The following is a 22,767-nucleotide window of genomic DNA, read 5'->3' as shown; positions in this document are numbered from 1 at the left end:
AAGAATACACAATGGGGAAGAGATAGTCCCTTCAATAAATGGTTTTGGGAAAATTGGATAGCTGCCTACAAAAGAATAAAACTAGACCACTTTCTTACACCATATTCAAAAATAAACTCAGGGCTTCCCTGGTGGTGCAGTGGGTAAGAATCCGCCTTCCAAGGCAGGGGACATGGGTTCGAGCCCTGGTCAGGGAAGATCCCACATGCCGCAGAGCAACTAAGCCCGTGCACCACAACTATTGAGCCTGCACTCTAGAGCCCACGTGCCACAACTACTGAAGCCCGCGTGCCTAGAGCCCTTGCTCCACAACAAGAGAAGACACCACAATGAGAAGCCCATGCACCACAACGAAGAGTAGCCCCTGCTCGACACAACTAAAGAAAGCCCGTGTGCAGCAACAAAGACCCAATCAGCCATAAATAAATAAATAAATAAATAAAAACTCGAAGTGGATTACATATTAAATGTAAGACCAGAAATCATAAAATTCCTAGAAGAAAACATAGTAGCATGCTCTTTGACATAAGTATTAGCAATATTTTTCTGGATCCTCAGGCCAGGGCAACAAAAGCAAAAATACACAAATGAGACTAAATTAAACTAAAAAGTTTTTGCACAGTGAAAGAAACCATCAACAAAATGTAAAGGCAACCTACTGAATGGGAGAAGTTATTTGCAAATGATATGTTTGATAAGGGGTTAATACCCAAATTATATAAAGAATTCATACAACTCAGTAGCAAAAAAAACTAACAGTCTGATTAGAAAATGGGCAGATGACCTGAATAGACATTTTTCCAAAGAAGACAGGCAGATGGCCAATTAAATGCCTCCTTTGATACCTTCAGTACTAACAGGATAGAGCTTAATCTAGTCTTGGACCAAGCAGAGCTAGACTCATTTGTCCCTCTTGCCAGCCCCTACTTTCTCAATTTTAGCTTGCAAAGGGTAGTGCTTGCAATACAGCACCTCTCAGATCTTTGACCTTACGTTGTCTTTGGAATAATCTTTATACAAAAGAAAATTCTAGTGATTAACTAGTCCAGGTTACTTGGCCACACGGTTTTCCTTTCCGCACCAATTTTTTTCCTTTCTTTCATGTGCAGCTGGGCTGTCACAGAGACCAAAGATCTCTACTTTTTATAAGTCTGAGACCTTAAAGGCATTACCAAGCAAAACTTTCTAACCCGTAGTGCATCACAATACCCTTTGAGTGATGTAAAAGGATCAAGTCCCACAACTCTGCAGTGAGCCTTTACAACACCAGGAGACAGCTGAAATAACTGCTGTCTTCAGAGGACTGCTTTTAAGAACAAGGAGGTCTCTACCCACTGCAGCCTAAGCAGGTAACACCAGTTACTGCCTGTACTTCTCTCTTCTCTCACTTAGTTGTTGCATTACTAAATAGTTGATTGCCTTTTGAATGTTCTAGGGACAGGAGCTCACAATTTAAAGAAACTTTGTGGTAGACCATTTTGTAAAGCCAAGAATTCTTTTGGAAACTGAATATTCATACCTTTCAATTTTGAATTATTTGAAGAGTTTTAGATCAACATTTTTTTCTTAGAAATAGAGTATACCTATATTAAGATATCTGGCTCTTTATGATACAAGAAGAACAAAGCTTAAAAACTGTTAACTAGATTACCAGATTACTGAGTGGACTGATTGTTGGATGGATGGATGGATTCTTTCATTTATTCATTCATTCTGAAGTATGCATTGAGCACTTCCTTTGATGGGGAACACTTTGCAAGACAGTGTGGTAGGAGGACAAGGAGAGTAAAGATAGAGGCCATCAAAACAACGTGGTTCCAAGATCCAGGAGCTTACATAATTTTAACTGAGAGGAAAGACACTGTATGAAACTCATGTCTTGTTCTTTGAAGAATCTCTAGAATCTTATTCAAGGCCTGTCACAAAATTGCCACTCATTAAACATTTTCTTAAATGATGAATAGATGAGTTCAGAAACCAATGAACCAATGAGAACCAAAATGCGTAATAGAATTAATCAAGGGCTCTGTGAATTCAGGGGCAGGCAACGGACCATTTGGAACTCATAGTGCTAGTAAGAGATTGTAAAGGACCTGAATAAAGCCCTGAAGAATGGGTGGAATTTAGACTAGAAAAAGAGGAAGGAAAAAGCATTCAGGCAGCAGAATTCATGGTAGGAATTTTGGGGGTTGGGTGCAGGGGTGTGGAAGGAGAAGAGAGCAAGTGGGTAACTAACCTTCCTGAACTGGGAACACTGGCTTCCTGAGGAAACAGAAGCAATAGGGGACTGTCAAAGTAACTCAGTTACTGAAAACCATTTTCTAAATGTCCTCTTATGACACACATGCTCAAAAGCAGCTGGGAGACATTGCCCTAGCCACAGAGCAATCCGGCAGTCAGCGAGGCTGCTGTCATACTCCTAGTCAGGGTGGGTCATATGAATTCTGAGATAGCCATCCACCCCCATGCCTTCTCTGCACTGTCAGATTACTAGGGCATGGCTTTCCCCAGGGGCCCAACTTCCCCCAGTGCAATGAGTACTGGTGCCACACCTCCAAGGAAAGGGGACACTCAGGACTCTGGTGTTATAAACTACATTTAGAAAATAAATTGTTGCCATTTGTACGCCAGTTTAAATGCCACTCCCTAACTATTCCTCAAATTTTCCAAAAATTACCAGATAAATAACATCAGAGTCTTGGGACCCTGACTCTAATATCCTGCCTCTGCCGCTTCTTTGGGCAGATTAATTAAATGATAACTTGCTAGTTATCATTTACTTAAGGTTCTCAAGCTAATTAACTTATCAGGTAATTGCTGCTGGTTCCACTTGACGTTGTAAGACTTTAATTTAACAAATATTATTTTTAACTCTTTCCTACCATAAAAAGTAGGTGTCAATATTTAAAATCTTTTTCTAAACCTCAGAAAGCCCATCTCCAAAAGGAGAGCTTCTCACAAGTTTCATATCAGGGAAAATGTCCAGAAGCAAATGTGACTTATCCATTCTTAGAGCCTTTTCCTTTAGAATTCCGAAAGAGACAAGGAGGGATGCAGCCCCTCAACTACCTGAAAGTCAACTTGTCAAAGGATTCTGTTTTAGCAGTTACTGAGCTTTAATTTCACATTGATCGTGCAACTCTATGATTAATATCTGACTTCAACTCCTCTACCACATAAGCAACATGAGAGCAGAACCACATACCTTTTGCTAAATGCTTTTTCCCTAGTGCCTGGTACAATGCCAAGCAAAGGTGGTTGATCAGTAAATGTTTGCTGAGTAAATCAATGAATCAGTGGCGCTCGAGGAGAAGGAGGATGGGCTTTGGAGTCAGGCACATCTGGATTTTTTTGTTTACTGGCTATGTGACCTTAAAAATGTAATTTAACATCTTCTACAAATTCAGGATAATAACAAACAACTCTCAGGACTCTTGTGAGGACTGAATGAAAGAACATATGTAAAATGTCTGGTTGTCAGTGGAGGACTAGTTTTTTTTCCATCCCCTTTCTACCAGAATGTGATTGCTCTTTTTCAAAATTATTTTAGCTATTTTATTTCCCTTGCATTTCCAAATAAACTTTAGAACAGGCTTGTCTATATCTACAAAAAATCCTGCTAATTAGTTCAACCAGACAAATCAGATCAATTTGGGGAGAACTGTCATCTTTACTACGTTGAGTCTTCCAATCCATGAACACAGTGTCTCTCAGGTCTTTGATTTCTTTCATCAGGATTTTGTGCTTTTCAGAATACCTAGCCTGTAAATGTCTCGTTAGATTTATACATAATGTTTCTTTTTCTTTTTATTGAGCTATTGTAAATAGTTGTATTTTAAATCTTGGTTTTAATTTTTTACTTAAAGTATAGAAATATAATTTTTTTATGTGTTGACTTTGTATCCTATGATCTTGTTAAAAAGAGTTATTTGTTTAGGAACTTTATCTGTAGATTCCTTGAGATTTTGTACACAATTATGTCATTTACAAATAGGGATAGTTTTCTTTCCTTCCCATCTGTATGCTTTTATTTCATTTTCTTGCCTTATTGCACTGAGTCAGACTTCCAGCAGCATGTTGAGTAGCAGTGGTGAGAGTAACATCCTTGCTTTGTTCCTAATTTCAAGAAGAAATCAGGCTTTCACCATTAAATGTCATGTTAGCTGTAGGTTTTTATGGATGTTCCTTGTCAGGTTGAGAAATTTCCTTCATGGCTTGCTAAGAAATATTGCCATAAATAAGCAGAATTTATCAGGTTTTTGACTATGTTACTATATTTTATAAAATTTTGATTTGATCCATAATATATTCTATAATACCAAAAAGTTGCTGAGAAAGTTGGCAAAATAAATCTTATATATTCTTTCCCGAAGTCAGCATGTTGAATATTAACTTTGAGGAAGTTTGCTTGAATGTACATCTTTTATTCATTTACCTTAGTTCACCTTCTGAAATCAGCATAATACAAATTCTATTATTAAATTTTAATGTCTGTGCCCTAGGAGTCTAACCATAGTGATCTAGGGTCCAGCCTTAATAACTGAAAGTGGCTAAAATCCTCCTAAGTAAGAGCCATGAAGATGCCCAAACCTTGACTCACTTCTAGGAATGTATCCTAAGAAATAAATTCAATAGAATCAAACATATAGATGTTCAGCATGACCAAAATGTCCAACATTAGGGGACTGGGTTTCATAGATTATGGCACATTCAGTTATTCAGTAAATATTTATTAAATGTCTACAGTGTATCAGTTATTATCTTTGGCCCTAGAAGTACAGCAGTGAACACAACAGACAAAGCTCCCTGCCCTCATGGTGATTACTTTCTAATGGGGAAGGCAGACATAAACAAGATACCTAAGTAAACATACAGTATGGCAGATGGTGATGAGTGTTGTGGAGAAAAATCAAGCATAGAGCATGGATAAGGAGTCCAGGGGTGGAAGTGGAGAGGATACTGTTTAAATAGAGTGATGGGTGGGCCTCACCAAACAACACAAAAGAACACTAAATATTAGAATTAAGAATACTTTGTGGCGATGCGGAAAATTTTTCATGAAATATTGTTAAATGAAAACCCAAAAATATAAAATAGAATGTCTATTGAGTTTTCAGGTTTTTAAGTATGAACCTGAGTATATATACATAAAATATAAAAAATGAAAATAGTTGTTTATGGGTGGTTTTAATATTATTTTATAGCATTATTTACCCTGAGCATATTGTATTTCTGTTTAAAAAAAGAAAAACCTTTAAGGTTTCCCAAGATTAATATGAAATTGAATGAAAGGTAGGATGAAGGTACAGATAGAACTCATGTTTGCACTGGAAGAATTTTACTAAGGGCACATCAAAAGGAGAATCTTCTATTATGGCAACTAAAAAATTATATATTTTAAAGGAGATAAAAGTTATGTTGTTCATGGTGCCTCTAACAACAGTTGTGCAGTGTTGGCTGTGAGTATAGAAATGATGGCAAGTTTAACATGTGCTCATAAGTGAGTCACATTCAGATTTGGTACATGACTCTACTTTTTAAGATTAAAATAAAATGCACTGACATATCTTACTGCAAACTACATTTTCTTATGTGTTCAAGAGATGATAGCTAACCACACAAAATGTGATCTGGTACCCTATACACATGGTAGAGGCATCCTCTAAAGGTGCAGAATGGCAATGTCACCCACCCAGAAAAGGTCTCCTGATTATTCTGGAAGCTTAGGATTAGACTCAAAGTGGGCTATTAATGTGTTCCTCTGAAAGGGTTTCTTTGGCATAGCCAAGTTACAGCCACCCAGGACTGGTGTTCCCTGCGGTGCTGATTCAGAATTTCTAGGCACTGAGCAATCACTCTATCATCAAAGGATCACTAGGTGTTTTCTTTGTTAGGAGCACAAATGTCCTAAATATCTTGCATTCTTCTCTCCAGCATGTCACTTCTAGTAAAATGAAATCCCAGCAGTCACGTTTCTGAGTTGGAGAACTCAATTGTGTTTACTCAGATTTTCTCCGTCATTCTTTCTTCCATCTTTTTTTTTTTAAATAAGCACACCAGTGCTAAAAGTAAAAACACACTTTGTAATTAACAGGCTCTGTTGGATAGCCAAACTGTTCTGTTATAATCTTGTTTGAAAATTTTCAAGTTGCTTGAAAAACATGGAGGTGAAATAAAGCAGCCAGCTGGCCTGTGGACAGTAAGTTAACAAGTTATAAAAAGAAGAGAGAGAGGCATCACACTCTTTTTTCCAATCCTTTCTCCCTCCTGGTTACTGCTTCTTTTGGGTTGTCCCAGTTTTGTTTTGGCTGATGGTCTGGGGGCTCCGTGGTTGTTTTGATATAGCATAGTCGTTAAGATAAATGTTTCTGGAGCCAGAGGATTCTAACCATGGTTCCTCAGAAGTTATTCTACTTCTCAGAATCTCGGTTTTCTTGTCAGTAAAGTAGTGATAAACACTTCACAGGGTTTCTGGGAGTCTAATATGAGTTCATGCATGTTACCTGACACATTATACGTGCTCATAAGTAGAAACGCATATATTTTCCTTTCTCACAGATGCTTTTTAGGTTAGAAAACACTCACACATGCATTACTGCCTCACTTAACTCTCCAGAAAGATATCATAATCATCCATATACTTAGTGGGTGCCTGAGTCTGTTGAGGTTGCTATAACAAATTTCAGAGGCTGGGTGACTCGTAAACAGTAGAAGTTTCTTTCTCACACTTCTGGAGGCTAGAAGTCCGAGGTCAGGGTGCCAGCATGGTCGGGCTCTGGTGAGACCCCTTCCAGGTTGCAGGCTGCCGACTTCTTGTATCGTCACATGGCAGAAAGAGGCCCAGGGAGCACTCTGGGGTCTCTTTCATAAGAACACTAGTTCCATTCATGAGGGCTCCACACCCATGATGTAATTACCTCCCAAAGGCTCCCCCTCCAAATACCGTCACATTGGGATTAGGGTTTCAACCTATGAATTTCAGGGGGACACAAACTTTCAGTCCACTCCCGTGGGAAAATGATTTGCCACAGGTCACATGGGTCTCAGTCCAATGTTCTCCTGCTACACCATGTTTATGCAAATCAGAGGCCCAACTGTCTTTGTATATACATAATATATACACATAGTACAAAATTCATAAGGTACACAGAAGGTAAACTGCAAAAAAGTAAGGCTTTCTCCCACCTCTGTCCCCCAGGCATTCAGTTTCCTCCCCATTGTAGACTCTTTCTCTACTGAATACTTAGATGCAGTGGTTTTTCTGTGGCAAGTCCTCTCCAGTAGATAATCAGATGCAATATGAAATTTTAGACTGGAAACATTATGTATTACATGTTTAAATCCAGGGCCAGTATAGGAAACAGAAAGAGTTTGATGTAGATAATGAGGTGCTTACAAACTCATTGGAAAGGTTGGAGGGTTAGGCTCTGGGGAAGGCCTCCAGGAAGCTTCTAGAACACCTTCACAAAATTGACCCATCATGGAAGCAGCTACCTGTGCCCTGATCAGGAAACTGCTTCCAGACAACTGAGTTCAAGAACCTAGTCCCAAAGCCACCAGCACTGCCACTGCAGCCCCCTCTCCACACTCACGAAGCTGGTGTTTGAACACTAGAACACAGCATTCAGCGCTGCCTTCAACACAATTGCCTTTTGACACCCTCAAAGCTGGAGATTGGACAGGGGCATTCTGCTGGAAAAAAAAAATACCACATCGTCATAACCGCCTTGCTGGTAGAACAAGTCAAAGCAGCAGGAAACAGCCTCTGTCTCGTTTTCATCTTCCAAATCTCACTCAATTACATCCGACTGGAGGATCCTAATTCATATCCAGAATTCTAGTTGTGAGGGAGTATGGAAGATGCAGTGCTTAGCCTGCAAGCTCATGCAGTAGGAAGGCACCCTAAGAAGGGTGAGAAAGGAGGCTACGTGCCCAACTTGCACAGTACTTTCTATTTTTAAAGAAAAGCATGTCTATATGTATTGGCTTATGCATTCCATTTCTTTTTGTTTGAGTCTATTTCCTTCCCTAAATAGTCTAGCAGAAGCTATGATGGTCCTATGATGGTCCTTCAAGCCAGACTTCGTAGTACTAGATAGCTCATGCCTGGAAATGTATATAAACTTGCAATATGAAACTTCATTCTAATTTTTTTTTCAGAATCCTATCCATCATGACTGCCATCCGGCTACGAGAATTTATTGACCGCCACCCAGGGATCCCACCCAGGTAATGTTCTTCCAAATACAGACACCTCCAGAGCTGCAGCAAGGTGGACAGACACCTAGAGAATTGGAATTGCTCACCTCACCCTGCTGCTTGCTCCCTGATTAAGAGATAACTGCTGCCAGAGGTTCTAGTGAAGTTTCTTTGGGTTTAGAGAAAGTTGTAAAAAAAAAAAAAAATCCCACATTCATGGCAGAATCCAAGCAAACAGGCAATTCCAAATTCCCAAAAGATTGGAAGGATGTTGGTTTTTGCTTGGGAAGAGCTTTAGTAAGGAACCCAAGCCCAAATTTCAGAGGGGACCCATTTACTCTTCTTGGGATAAAACAAACCACTCTCATGCTTTTGCAACATGGGATGCAACCGCACAGACAGAAACTAAGTAGTTTCACTCTTTCTCTGAGTTCGTCGATGGCCCAAGAATAAAACGTAAATGGGACCAAAGCCTTCCGTTGCATAAAACCCTTGTTTTATTGAACTGAAAGCAGCCTCCAGTTACACTGCCGGGTCTATTTCTCTTCCTATTCCTTTGGTACAGGACATCTACTTCCTATCTGCCCACAGTGAGAGAATCACAGAGTTCACACAAAAATAACTCTGAACTCTTCTGAAAAGAAGTCATTGCACAAACACAAAGATGACTCTGGATGTGACATGGAGTTTAGAGAACTGGGTTTGATTCATGCCTCTGGCATTTATCAGCTGAGTGATATTTAGAGAGTCCACTTAACCTCTCTGAGCCTCAGTCTCCTTTTCTGTAATGGGGTGTTAATAATGTTTACCTGGCAAGGTGACTGTGAGAATTAGATGAGATCATCTCTGTAAAGATGCTTTGTAATGCATGAAGCCCAACACTGACACAAGGGCTGCATCGTCACTGTGACACAGGCTACCACCTCATTCTCTAGAGGGATCTTCCCCTGTGCATGTTGGATTTTGCCTGCAGGTAAGCCCAGATCCTGCTCCGGTTACATTCACCCTCCCAGGGGACGGGTTTGCTCTTGTCTGGACCGAACATGTCACCTCAAAGAGCCAAGCTGTCAGGGACTGGTAAATACTGTAGGGTGGAATTAGAGGCACCTGGACTCCTACTCCCACCCAAGGAGAAGGAAAGGGCTTTCTACAGCTGACTCAAGAATCTTGTAAGCCAAGTCAATAAAATGGGTCCGGGCAGAGTCCAGGGCGGGGCTCCTGGGCCAGGTCTGGAGGCCAGCCCAGCTTTCTTACCCATTAATCGATCTTGCCTAACACCCAACCCCGCCTCGGGAGAGGCCGGGTACTGTGCAGCCTCTGGGAATACTGACTGCCACGCCAGGCCATGCATTGCCACTTAAGAGGTACACATTCTTTTCCAAACAACCGACATTTTAACCTGTTAATCGAGAGCTTTCTCCTGTTTGAGGTGAAGGCCACATGGGGGAACTTGGAAAGTCTACCCAAAGAGTTGGAGGAAAAATGTATCATGCTTTCATTTCTCAAAACTCTCCACATCTCCACCCAGCCCTCCCTCCAACACCTACCTGCTTACACACTTTCCCATTCTCTCCACTCCAAAACCTACCCAGGGAGACTCCCAAGGGACTTGAGGTGGGCATGTTACCTGGTACTGGTGAGGGGCTTCTCCATTCTCAGACGGCTTGTACAGACCACTTCTAGGAGCAGTGCCTGGGCTGCTTGCCTGGACTTATGCCAGGGAGGAACCCAGCATCAAAACACAGCCTAGTGCAAACAGTATAGCAACTGTGAGAAACCAGTGTCATTCTGGAACTCCAACTGGATGCTTAACAAAGTATAACGTGGCCGTAGGGTAATCCTTCCAAGGTAGTGCTTGGAAACTGGATGGGCGCCTAAGAAAGCTGTATCGCCCACTCCCGTGCACTCAGAAATGTCATTTGTTCCCTATTACAGTGCCAGTAATTCTTCTTATGACCTAATCCCCTGCTGTTATTTACTATTCAGGGATCAGTCATATTATCCCAGACGCTGGGCAGGTCTAGACAGCCTGTGGTTTTTCTGAAAATTAGAGCTCCCTGAGGTCCTGTTTGCATAGACAGACAGACCCGCCCTGCTTAGAGCACTTGCTTTTTGCACGAGCTGGACAGCAAGGTCCCCACTGGTCCACAGACACTCCACGCTGATCCCAACTCTGTTGAAGTCTTGGCTTCTATAGTTCCCCTCACCTGGAACCTCTTCCCCATCCTATTTACTTGCCCAAACCCTAGACACCCCTCCCTCTTTTGTGCCCCACTGACCCTTTATTCAGATCACAATTTCAGCACATAAAGAGCATTATGAGGACAAGGCCTGCTTCTTAGTCACCTTTGTATCTGCAGAACCTAGCAGTGTGCAGAGTATGTTACGTACATTCAATAAATGCTGGTTGGAATGGAGGCATAGCTTAAGTTTCCACTCATCACCCAACACATGTTTGGCAAGCTACTTCATGCAGACCTATGCACTACTTTCTACTGACTCTTCTTGAATTCTTATGGCGTCTACCAAGTGCTCAGAACCTGTGGAGGTCCCAGAAGACCCCACAGACCACAGACTCTATAGTCATCCTCTCAACAGGGGTCACTTTCCTGTGTTCTGTTTCCTGGAGAATGGCAGCCTTCTCCCCAATGCCTGAAGCCTCAGCCTTGTCTTGGACCCCTCCTTCTTTTTCACTCTCAACACTCTCTCTTAACAGTGATCTCAGTCAGACCTCTCCTCTCATCCACATTTCCACCACAAAGTTCAGAGCTTCCCCACGTAGTACATTACTATGATTGTCTCCTGACCAGTCTCTCTACTTCTAGTCAGCTTGTCCTCAAATTTGCTTTCCATACGGCCACCAGCGAAATCTTTCTAAAATAAAAATTACGTTTGTCGTAAATCTTCTTAAAGATCCTACGAAGATTCCCTATTACCTACCTCAGTGGTTCTCAACCTTTCAGACAAACCCTCCCTTTGTTTACAACAAATATTTTGTAATGTCCCTGCTACTCTCCTGAAATAAAATCTGTAAATAACATAATCCAACTACACGTAATTTTAAAATATCAATATAATGCTATAACCATAATCTAAAAGGAAAGTAATAAAAGAAGATGTATTTCAGAATGTAAGATCTGGGCACCACTAGCCCTCGGTCCCTCCCCCTGACAGCACTGTGTTTCAGCTGCACACACCCCACCCAGCTCACCTCACACCTCAGAAGACCTCCCCTCACTCTCCACCTCGTTCACTCATGCTTGTGCTTCCAAACGTCCTCACAACCCAGCCCTCCCAGGCAGGGCTACAGCCCCTCCTCTAGGTTTACAAGCACCTTGTGCTTTGACCTTCACAGTGCTTCTTCATTTTTAGCCCCTATATACTTAATTATCAGAGTTTTTTTAAACATTGTGAAAGTTTGTAAAAATATCTAAAGTAGAAAAAATAGTATAAGGAACCCCCATGTATCCATTTCCATCTTTCAACAATTATCAACATTTGCCCCACTGGCTTTATATATTCTCTTGGTATTTTTTTTCTGATATTGTGAACCTAATACCTGACATGTCAAATATTTCTTTATGAATTCTGAAAACTAAATCCTGAAAAATGGATAACAAAAGACACTCCTATCAAGAGATTCCAAAGATTTTATGAGCTTTGTGCCAGGAACTGGGGATAAAGACTGAATGTATTTTTTATGATACCACAGCTGGTTTTCTTCTGTAAAGAACTAATCATAATAATTGCTTTTCTCTCACCCCCTTACTGTTCCCACTAGTATATTCATTGCTCATCAAGGAAAGGACCTCCATGGCTATTACCCTGGGCAGCTTGCAAGAGTTCATTATGCTTATAGTGTGAAGAGATCTCCCAGGTGAGACACCTTCCTAAATCTTAATGTTCAAAAATTTCACTAAAGTTAGAATAATAAATGAAAAAAGGGGAATCACAATTTGTAATGATAATAATAACAATAATAATTATTATTGTTTAGTGGATGGAAAAATTTGGAAGGAAATGCAGCAAAATGTTAACAATGGTTTTTCATGAATGGTGAGATTATTGATATTTGTATTTCATTTTTTATCTTTTTCTCTATTTTCCAGATTTTTTGTAATGAACATATATCACTCTTATAATTAGCAATAAATATAAAATTTTATTAAATCATCAAAGAAATTTAAACACCATGAGTTTAGCATTTTCACTCAGTCAAATAACAATCTTCTTGAGAGTCAGTTTCCTTCTCAATAAAATTACAAATTTGGTCTAAATGGTTTCTGCCTTTCTGCAGGTGATTTTAACAAAAAGGGGAAAAAAGTAGGTACTTCAATGCTATTTTCTAGTTTTGGGAGGCTGGAAACACAGCAGTTAATAACAGCAATTTGAGTAACTTATGAAATGTTTGATCTTAGGCAGTTTTCATTCCTTCTGAGTATCAGTGACTTATCTGTTAAATAAAATAATTGATATAAAATTCTAGAACATGGTAAGCACTCAAAATATGATTGCTATTATTTTGAGTTCATCATCTAGTATATTTTACAAACTTCTTTTCTTCTCTTAATTGCCTTTGATGTAGTCAACTCCTGATTATTCTCCAAGCAAATAAAAAGAAGCCATGGCAACTATAAAGCAGCACACAGTCTGAACTTAATAGATGATCAATCTGGAAGTAGCTTTAGCTTTTTGAATTCTGATTCAGTTTAATAAATAAGATGTAGCCCAGAGAAGTGACATGTCTTGCCTGAGGTGTAGTTGGTTGGTGTAAAAGCTGGGACGTGAGTTGATCCAATTTTCTGATTGCTGTTCAAGGCTCTTTGTTCTAACTCGAATACATTCTTACATCAAACTCTTGTTAGGGCCATGTTCTCTGCCAGAGGATAAACGAGGAAGGAAACAACAGAACTCCGCTGCCAGAAGCCAGCTCCACAGGGCACTCTCCATGTGTGTTCTGTGGACTCTGACCGTTCCCCCAACTCCAGTGCCTCACCCTCCTCCTAACACAGGACACTCGGGCAAAGGGAACCTTGACTCTGACAAGACTTGTGCCTGCCCAAGATTAGTCTTAGGGGGAAAACTTAGTGCAAATGTCAATCAACGACTTTATTAAACTTCTGGTTAAGAATAAGAATAAGGAAAGACAAGCAAAAAACAAAACAGGAAATAATGCAGTTATTTGGACCAGTCCTAACTTCCGTTTTTATAGTCATAGTTTAAATTGATAGTTGCCTAATGGCTTACCTTCACCAGATATATTCTCCCACCAACTTGATATTTTCAGAATTAGAGTTCCTCCTTTGAGTGAAAGTCTTGTCTTCAGAATACTGATGTATTACTTGACAACGGAGAAGATTCTGGTTCCATAGAAACATTCAAAGCAAAAGCAGAGCAGGCTGACAGTCTAGCAGGGGTAGATCTAGGGGCAATCACCAGGATCTGGTTCAGAAGCCATAGCTGTCAGTGGCACAGAAGTGACCAGTCAGCAGTAACAGTCAGGCAGAACACAAACTCACAAGAGACTGACACATTCATCAGACAGCCAATATTTTGATTGACAGCAGGAGACAAGCTTTTGTAGGGAAAGAAGTGCTCCTGCCCGCCATATAAGGTACCCACTTCCCAGGACCAAATACCTATTAAGCACAAAACAATAGCAAGTAGAGGTGGGAGGGAATTCTTGGTGCTTCTCTACGCCAGTCCACAACAGAGCACCTCTGCACCCATCTAGCATCGCTCCCCTGTCCAGTACCATACACACACAGACAGAGTCTTGCTCTTCCCTTTTCTGAAATTCAGGTAAAGCCACTCCATTTCTGCTAACACACTTTCTCTTTAAAGGAGGCACACCACAATCAGGTTTTTACCCAAGTATCTAAACATAATGTGTTATGATTAAACACTGTCAGTCATCACATTTCAGTGTGATTAATCATGGTTATACAATCAAATTAGATGACGTCCTACTCAAAATGATTGGATTTAGATATTCTTAAATCTCACCAAACATTTAATATTTTTCACATCTCTAGCAGCTCAGCTCATCTACTATACAGTTTAAAATACATGTTTATTAAAACATTTAGAAACACTGATAATCAAAAAAATTTTTTTAATTATCCATAATGTCATTACCCAGAGATAGATAATCATGTAGAATCTTCCAGATATACATAAAATAGAATGAGATGGTATTTTGAAACACTTTTTGTCCCAGTTTTACTGAGATATAGTTTACATATAACATTGTATTAGTTTAAGGTATACAACATAATGATTTTTATATATGTACATATTGCAAAAAGATTACCATAAGTTTTTTAATACCCCTCACTGCATATAGTTACAATTTTTTTCTTGTGATAAGAACTTTTAAGATCTATTTCTCTTAGCAACTTTCAAATATACAATAAGGCATTGTTGACAATAGTCACCATGCAATACATTACATTCCCAGAGCTTATTTTATATCTGAAATTTTGTACCTTTTGACCATCTTTGCCCATTTCTGCCACCCCCCAAACCTCACATTTGGCAATCACTATTCTGTTTTCTGTTTCTATGAATTCAGTTTTTTTAGATTCCACATATAAGTGAGATCATACAGTATTTGTATTTCTCTGCCTGACTTATTTCACTTAGCATAATACCCTCAAGGTCCATCCATGTTGTCACAAATGGCAGGCTTTTCTTCTTTTTTTTTTTGTGGTGGATTTAAGTGGGTTTATTTATTTTTTTAACGTCTTTATTGGAGTATAATTGCTTTACAATGGTGTGTCAGTTTCTGCTTTATAACAAAGTGAATCAGCTATACATATACATATATCCCCATATCTCCTCCCTCTTGGGTCTCCCTCCCACCCTCCCTATCCCACCCCTCTAGGTGGTCATAAAGCACCGAGCTGATCTCCTTGTGCTATGCGGCTGCTTCCCACTAGCTATCTGTTTTACAGTTGGTAGTGTATATATGTCCATGCCACTCTCTCACTTCGTCCCATCTTACCCTTCCCCCTCCCCGTGTCCTCAAGTTCATTCTCTATGTCTGCGTCTTTATTCCTGTCCTGCCCCTAGGTTCTTCAGAACCTTTTTTTTTTTTTTTAAGATTCCATATATATGTGTTAGCATACAGTATTTGTTTTTCTCTTTCTGACTTACTACACTCTGTATGACAGACTCTAAATCCATCCACCTCACTACAAATAACTCAATTTCGTTTCTTTTTATGGCTGAGTAATATTCCATTGTATATATGTGCCACATCTTCTTTATCTATTCATCTGTCGATGGACACTAGGGTTGCTTCCATGTCCTGGCTATTCTAAATAGTGCTGCAATGAACATTGTGGTACATGACTCTTTTTGAATTATGGTTTTCTCAGGGTATATGCCCAGTAGTGGGGTTGCTGGGTCCTATGGTAGTTCTATTTTTCATTTTTTAAGGAACCTCCATACTGTTCTCCATAGTGGCTGTATCAATTTACATTCCCACCAACAGTGCAAGAAGGTTCCGTTATCTCCACACCCTCTCCAGCATTTATTGTTTGTAGATTTTTTGGTGATGGCCATTCTGACTGGTGAGAGGTGATACCACATTGTAGTTTTGATTTGCATTTCTCTAATAATTAGTGACGTTGAGCATCTTTTCATGTGTTTGTTGGCCATCTGTATATCTTCTTTGGAGAAATGTCTATTTAGATCTTCTGCCCATTTTGGGATTAGGTTGTTAGTTTTTTGGATATTGAGCTGCATGAGCTGCTTGTAAATTTTGGAGATTAATCCTCTGTCAGTTGCTTCAATTGCAAATATTTTCTCCCATTCTGAGGGTTGTCTTTTCATCTTGTTTATGGTTTCCTTTGCTGTGCAAAATCTTTTAAGTTCCATTAGGTCCCATTTGTTTATTTTTGTTTTTATGTCCATTTCTGTAGGAGGTGGGTCAAAAAGGATCTTGCTGTGATTTGTGTCATAGAGTGTTCTGCCTATGTTTTCCTCTAAGAGTTTGATAGTGTCTGGCCTTACATTTAGGTCTTTAATCCATTTTGAGTTTATTTTTGTGTATGGTGTTAGGGAGTGTTCTAATTTCATTCTTTTACATGTAGCTGTCCAGTTTTCCCAGCACCACTTATTGAAGAGGCTGTCTTTTCTCCATTGTATATTCTTGCCTCCTTTATCAAAGATAAGGTGACCATAGGTGTGTGGGTTTATTGCTGGGCTTTCTATCCTGTTCCATTGATCTATATTTCTCTTTCTGTGCCAGTACCATACTGTCTTAATTACTGTAGCTTTGTAGTATAGTCTGAAGTCAGGGAGCCTGATTCCTCCAACTCTGTTTTTATTTCTCAAGATTGCTTTGGCTATTGGGGGTCTTTTGTGTTTCCATACAAATTGTGAAATTTTTTGTTCTAGTTCTGTGAAAAATGTCATTGGTAGTTTGATAAGGATTGCATTGAATCTGTAGATTGCTTTGGGTAGTGTAGTCATTTTCACAATGTTGATTCTTCCAGAACTAAATGTAGTATATTTAGTTATAACATGGTATATCTCTCCATCTGTTTGTATCATCTTTAATTTCTTTCATCAATGTCATAGTTTTCTGCATACAGGTCTTTTGTCTCCTTAGGTAGGTTTATTCCTAGCTATTTTATTATTTTCCTTGCAATGGTAAATGTGAGTGTTTCCTTAATTTCTCTTTCAGATTTTTCATCATTAGTGTATAGGAATGCGAGAGATTTCTGTGCATTAATTTTGTATCCTGCTACTTTACCGAATTCATTGATTAGCTCTAGTAGTTTTCTGGTAACATCTTTAGGATTCTCTATGTATAGTATCATGTCATCTGCAAGCAGTGACAGCATCACTTCTTCTTTTCTGATTTGGATTCCTTTTATTTCTTTTACTTCTCTGATTGCTGTGGCTAAAACTTCCAAAACTGTTGAATAATAGTTCTGAGAGTGGACAACCTTGTCTTGTTCCTGATCTTAGAGGAAATGGTTTCAGTTTTTCACCATTGAGAATGATGTTGGTTGTGGGTTTGTCATATATGGCCTTTATTATGTTGAGGTAAGTTCACTCTGTGCTTACTTTCTGGAGGGTTTCTATCATAGATGGGTGGTGAATTTTGTTGAAAGCTTTTTCTGCATCTCTTGAGATGATCATATGGGTTTTCTCCTTCAATTTGTTAATATGGTGTATCACATTGATTGATTTGTATATATTTAAGAACCCTTGCATTCCTGGGATAAATCCCACTTGATCATTGTGTATGATCCTTTCAATGTGCTGTTGGATTCTGTTTGCTAGTATTTTGTTGAGGATTTTTGCATCTAGGTTCATCATTGATATTGGCCTGTAGTTTTCTTTCTTTGTGATATATTTGTCTGGTTTTGGTATCAGGGTGATGGTGCCCTCATTGAATGAGTTTGGGAGTGTCCCTCCCTCTGCTATATTTTGGAAGAGTTTGAGAAGGATAGGTGTTAGCTCTTCTGTAAATATTTGATAGAATTCACCTGTGAAGCCATCTGGTCCTGGGCTTTTGTTTGTTGGAAGATTTTTAATCACAGTCTCAATTTCAGTGCTTGTGATTGGTCTGTTTATATTTTCTATTTCTTCCTGGTTCAGTCTCAGAAGGTTGTGCTTTTCTAAGAATTTGTCCATTTCTTCCAGGTGGTCCATTTTATTGGCATATAATTGCTTGTAATAATCTCTAATGATCCTTTGTATTTCTGCAGTGTCAGTTGTTACTTCTCCTTTTTCATTTCTAATTCTATTGATTTGAGTCTTCTCCCTTTTTTTCTTGATGAGTCTGGCTAATGGTTTATCAATTTTGTTATCTTCTCAAAGAACCAGCTTTTAGTTTTATTGATCTTTGCTATTGTTTCCTTCATTTCTTTTTCATTTATTTCTGACCTGATTTTTACGATTTCTTTCCTTCTGCTAACTTTGGGGGTTTTTTGTTCTTCTTTCTCTAATTGCTTTAGGTGTAAGGTTAAGTTGTTTATTTGAGATGTTTCTTGTTTCTTGAGGTTGGATTGTATTGTTATAAACTTCCCTCTTAGAACTGCTTTTGCTGCATCCCATAAGTATTGGGTCATCGTGTTTTCATTGTCATTTGTTTCTAGGTATTTTTGTGTTTCCTTTTTGATTTCTTCAGTGATCTCTTGATTATTAAGCAGTGTATTGTTTACCTTCCATGTGTTTGTATTTTTTACAGATTTTTTCCTGTAACTGATATCTAGTCTCATAACATTGTGGTCAGAAAAGATACTTGATCAATTTCAATTTTCTTAAGTTTACCAAGGTTTGATTTGGGACCCAAGATATGATCTATCCTGGAGAATGTTCCATGAGCACTTGAGAAGAAAGTGTATTCTGCTGTTTTTGGATGGAATGTCCTAAAAATATCAATGAAGTCCATCTTGTTTAATGTATCATTTAAAGTTGTGTTTCCTTATTTATTTTCATTTTGGATGATCTGTCCATTGGTGAAAGTGGGGTGTTAAAGTCCTCTACTATGATTATGTTACTGTCAATTTCCCCTTTTATGGCTGTTAGCATTTGCCTTATGTATTGAGGTGCTCCTATTTTGGAGCACCTCAATGCTCCAGCAATTGTTATATCTTCTTCTTGGGTTGACCCCTTGATCATTATCTAGTGTCCTTCTTTGTCTCTTGTAATAGTCTTTATTTTAAAGTCTATTTTGTCTAATATGAGAGTTGCTACTCCAGCTTTCTTTTGATTTCCATTTGCATGGAATATCTTTTTCCATCCCCTCACTTTCAGTCTGTATGTGTCCCTAGGTCTGAAGTGGGTCTCTTGTAGACGGCATATATACAGGTCTTGTTTTTGTATCCATTGAGCCAGTTGATGTCTTTTGGTGGGAGCATTTAATCCATTTACATTTAAGGCAGTTATCAATATGTATGTTCCTATTACCATTTTCTTAATTGTTTTGGGTTTGTTATTGTAGGTCTTTTCCTTCTCTTGTGTTTCCTGCCTAGAGAAGTTTTTTTAGCATTTGTTGTAAAGCTGGTTTGGTGGTGCTGAATTCTCTTAGCTTTTGCTTGTCTGTAAATTTTTTAATTTCTCCATCAAATCTGAATGAGATCCTTGCTGGGTAGAGTAATCTTGGTTGTAGGTTTTTCCTTTTCATCACTTTAAATATGTCCTGCCACCCCCTCTAGCTTGCAGAGTTTCTGCTGAAAAATCAGCTGTTAACCTTATGAGGATTCCCTTGTATGTTATTTGTTGTTTTTCCCCCTTGCTGTTTTTAATATTTTTTCTTTGTATTTAATTTTCGATAGTTTGATTAATATGTGTCTTGGCATGTTTCTCCTTGGATTTCTCCTGTATGGGACTCTCTGCGCTTCCTGGACTTGATTGACTATTTCCTTTCCCATATTAGGGAAGTTTTCAACCATAATCTCTTCAAATATTTTCTCAGTCCCTTTCTTTTTCTCTTCTTCTTCTGAGACCCCTATAATTCGAATGTTGGTGTGTTTGGTGTTGCCCCAGAGGCCTCTGAGACTGTCCTCAATTCTTTTCATTCTTTTTTCTTTATTCTGCTCTGCAGTAGTTATTTCCACTATTGTATCTTCCAGGTCACTTATCCGTTCTAATGCCTCAGTTATTCTGCTATTGATTCCTTCCAGAGAATTTTTTATTTCATTTATTGTGTTGTTCATCATTGTTTATTTGCTCTTTAGTTCTTCTAGGTCCTTGTTAAATGTTTCATATATTTTCTCCATTCTATTTCCAAGATTTTGGATCATCTTTACTATCATTACTCTGAATTTATTTTCAGGTAGACTGCCTATTTCCTCTTCATTTTTTTGTTCTGGTGGGTTTTTACCCTGCTCCTTCATCTGCTGCATATTTCTCTGTCTTCTCATTTTGCTTAACTTACTGTGTTTGGGGTCTTCTTTTCGCAGGCTGCAGGTTCATAGTTCCCTTTGTTTTTGGTGTCTGCCCCCAGTGTCTAAGGTTGGTTCAGTGGGTTGTGTAAGCTTCATGGTAGAGGGGACTGGTGCCTGTGTTCTGGTGGATGAGGCTGGATCTTGTCTTTCTGGTGGACAGGACCACGTCTGGTGGTGTGTTTTAGGGTGTCTGTGACATTATCATTTTAGGCAGCCTCTCTGCTAATGGATGGGGTTGTGTTCCTGTCTTGATAGTTGTTTGGCATAGGGTGTCCAGCACTGGAGCTTGCTGGTCGTTGAGTCGAGCTGGGTCTTAACATTGAGATGGAGATCTCTGGGAGAGCTTTCATTGTTTGATATTACGTGGAGCTGGGATGTCTCTGGTAGACCAATGTCCTGAACTTGGCTCTCCCACCTCAGAGGCACAGGCCTGACACCTGGCCAGAACATCAAGACCCTGTCAGCCACACTGCTCAGAAGAAAAGGGAGAAAGAAAGAAAGAAAGAAAGAAAGAAAGAAAGAAAGAAAGAAAGAAAGAAAGAAAGAAAGAAAGAAAGAAAGAAAGAAAGAAAGAAAGAAAGAAAGAAAGAGTTATTAAAATAAAAAATAGAAAAATTATTAAAAAGTAATAAAGAGAAAAGAAAAAAAAAAAGAAAGAAAGAAGGAAGAGAGCAACCAAACCAAAAAAGAAAGAAAGAAAGAAAAGAAAGGAAGGAAGGAAGCAGGAAGAAAGAAGAAAGAAAGAAAGAAAGAAAGAAAGAAAGAAAGAAAGAAAGAAAGAAAGAAAGAAAGAAAGAAAGAGAAAGAAGAAAGAAAAAGAAAGAAAAGAAGAAAACAAGGAAGGAAGATGGAAGAAAGAAGAAGGAAAGAAAGAAAGAAAGAAAGAAAGAAGGAAAGAAAGAAAAGTTATTAAAATAAAAAAATTATTAAAAAGTAATAAAGAGAAAAGAAAAAGAAAGAAAGAAGAGAGCAACCAAACCAAAAAAGAAAAAAAGAAAGAAGGAAAGAAAGAAAAGAAAGTTACTAAAATTAAAAATTAAAAAATTATTAAAAAGTAATAAAGAGAAAAGAAAAAAAAAAAGAAAGAAAGAAAGAAGAGAGCAACCAAACCAAAAAACAAATCCACCAATGATAACAAGCACTAAAAGCCATACTAAAAAAAAAAACCAAAAAACGGACAGACAGAACTCTAGGACAAATGATAAAAGCAAAGCTATACAGACAAAATCACACAAAGAAGCATACACATACTCACAAAAAGAGAAAAAGGAAAAAAATATATGTCTTTATATATTAAAAAAACAGGAAGAGAGCAACCAAATCTATAAACAAATCTACCAATAATAGTAATCTCTAAATACTAAACTAAGATAAACATAAAACCAGAAACAAATTAGATGCAGAAAGCAAACCCCAAGTCTACAGTTGCTCCCAAAGTCCACTGCCTCAATTTTGGGATGACTTGTTGTCTATTCAAGTATTTCACAGATGCAGGGTACATCAAGTTGATTGTGGAGATTTAATCCGCTGCTCCTGAGGCTGCTGGGAGAGATTTCCCTTTCTCTTCTTTGTTCGCACAGCTGCTGGGGTTCAGCTTTGTATTTGGCCCTGCCTCTGCATGTAGGTCGCCTGCGAGCATCTGTTCTTTGCTCAGACAGGACAAGGTTAAAGGAGCAGCTGATTAGGGGGCTCTGGCTCACTGAGGCTGGGGGGAAGGGAGGGGTAGGGGATGCAGGGCGAGCCTGCGGCGGCAGATGCCAGCATGACATTGCACCAGCCTGAGGCGTGCTGTGTGCTCTCCCGGGGAAGTTGTCCCTCGATCACAGGACCCTGGCAGTGGCGGGCTGCACGGCCTCCCGGGAGGGGAGGTATGGATAGTAGCCTGTGCTTGCACAAAGGCTTCTTGGTGGCTGCAGCAGCAGCCTTAGAGTTTCATGCCCATCTCTGGTGTCCGCGCTGATAGCTGCAGCTCGCGCCTGTCTCTGGAGCTCGTTCAGGCAGTGCTCTGAATCCTCTCTCCTTGTGCACCCCGAAACAATGGTTTCTTGCCTTTTAGGCAGTTCCAGACTTTTTCCCGGACTCCCTCCCGGCTAGCTGTGATGCACTAGCCCCCTTCAGGCTGTGTTCACACGGCCAACTCCAGTCCTCTCCCTGGGATCTGACCTCCAAAGCCGGAGCCTCAGTTCCCAGCCCCCACCTACCCTGGTGGGTGAGCAGACAAGCCTCTCAGGCTGGTGAGTGCTGGTCGGCACCGATCCTCTGTGCAGGAATCTCTCCGCTTTGCCCTCTGCACCCCTGTTGCCACACTCTCCTCCGTCGCTCCAAACCTTCCCCCCCCACCACACCCCCATCTCCACCAGTGAAGGGGCTTCCTAGTGTGTGGAAACTTTTCCTCCTTCACAGCTCCCTCCCAGAGGTGCACATCCCATCCCTATTCTTTTGTCTCTGATTTTTCTTTTGCCCTACCCATGTACGTGGGGAGTTTCTTGGCTTTTGGGAAGCCTGAGGTCTTCTGCCAGCATTCAGTGGGTGTTCTGTAGGAGCTATTTCACATGTAGATGTATTTCTGATGTATTTGTGGGGAGGAACGTGATCTCCAAGTCTTACTCCTCCACCATCTTGAAGGTCTCTCCAGGCTTTTCTTCTTTTTTAGGCT

General features: G+C 39.5%; 1 protein-coding gene across 2 annotated transcripts in view; it reads left to right on the top strand.

Moving 5' to 3' along the window:
• Nucleotides 1–8,173: 8,173 nt before the first annotated feature.
• Nucleotides 8,174–22,767, top strand: part of SPMIP3 (sperm microtubule inner protein 3) — a 35,645-nt gene continuing 21,051 nt past the window's right edge. For both annotated transcript variants that reach the window (XM_061185398.1, XM_061185397.1), the window contains exons 1-2: nt 8,174–8,229; nt 11,981–12,076. In XM_061185398.1, coding sequence (XP_061041381.1) covers nt 8,174–8,229; nt 11,981–12,076 — 152 coding nt within the window. The remainder of the gene's footprint in view (nt 8,230–11,980; nt 12,077–22,767) is intronic.

This window comes from Eubalaena glacialis, chromosome 3, assembly GCF_028564815.1.
Source record: "Eubalaena glacialis isolate mEubGla1 chromosome 3, mEubGla1.1.hap2.+ XY, whole genome shotgun sequence".
In the NCBI taxonomy this organism is placed as follows: domain Eukaryota; kingdom Metazoa; phylum Chordata; class Mammalia; order Artiodactyla; family Balaenidae; genus Eubalaena; species Eubalaena glacialis.
The sequence above is the reverse complement of the archived record's forward strand: the minus strand, read 5'-3'. Positions and strand labels throughout refer to the sequence as shown.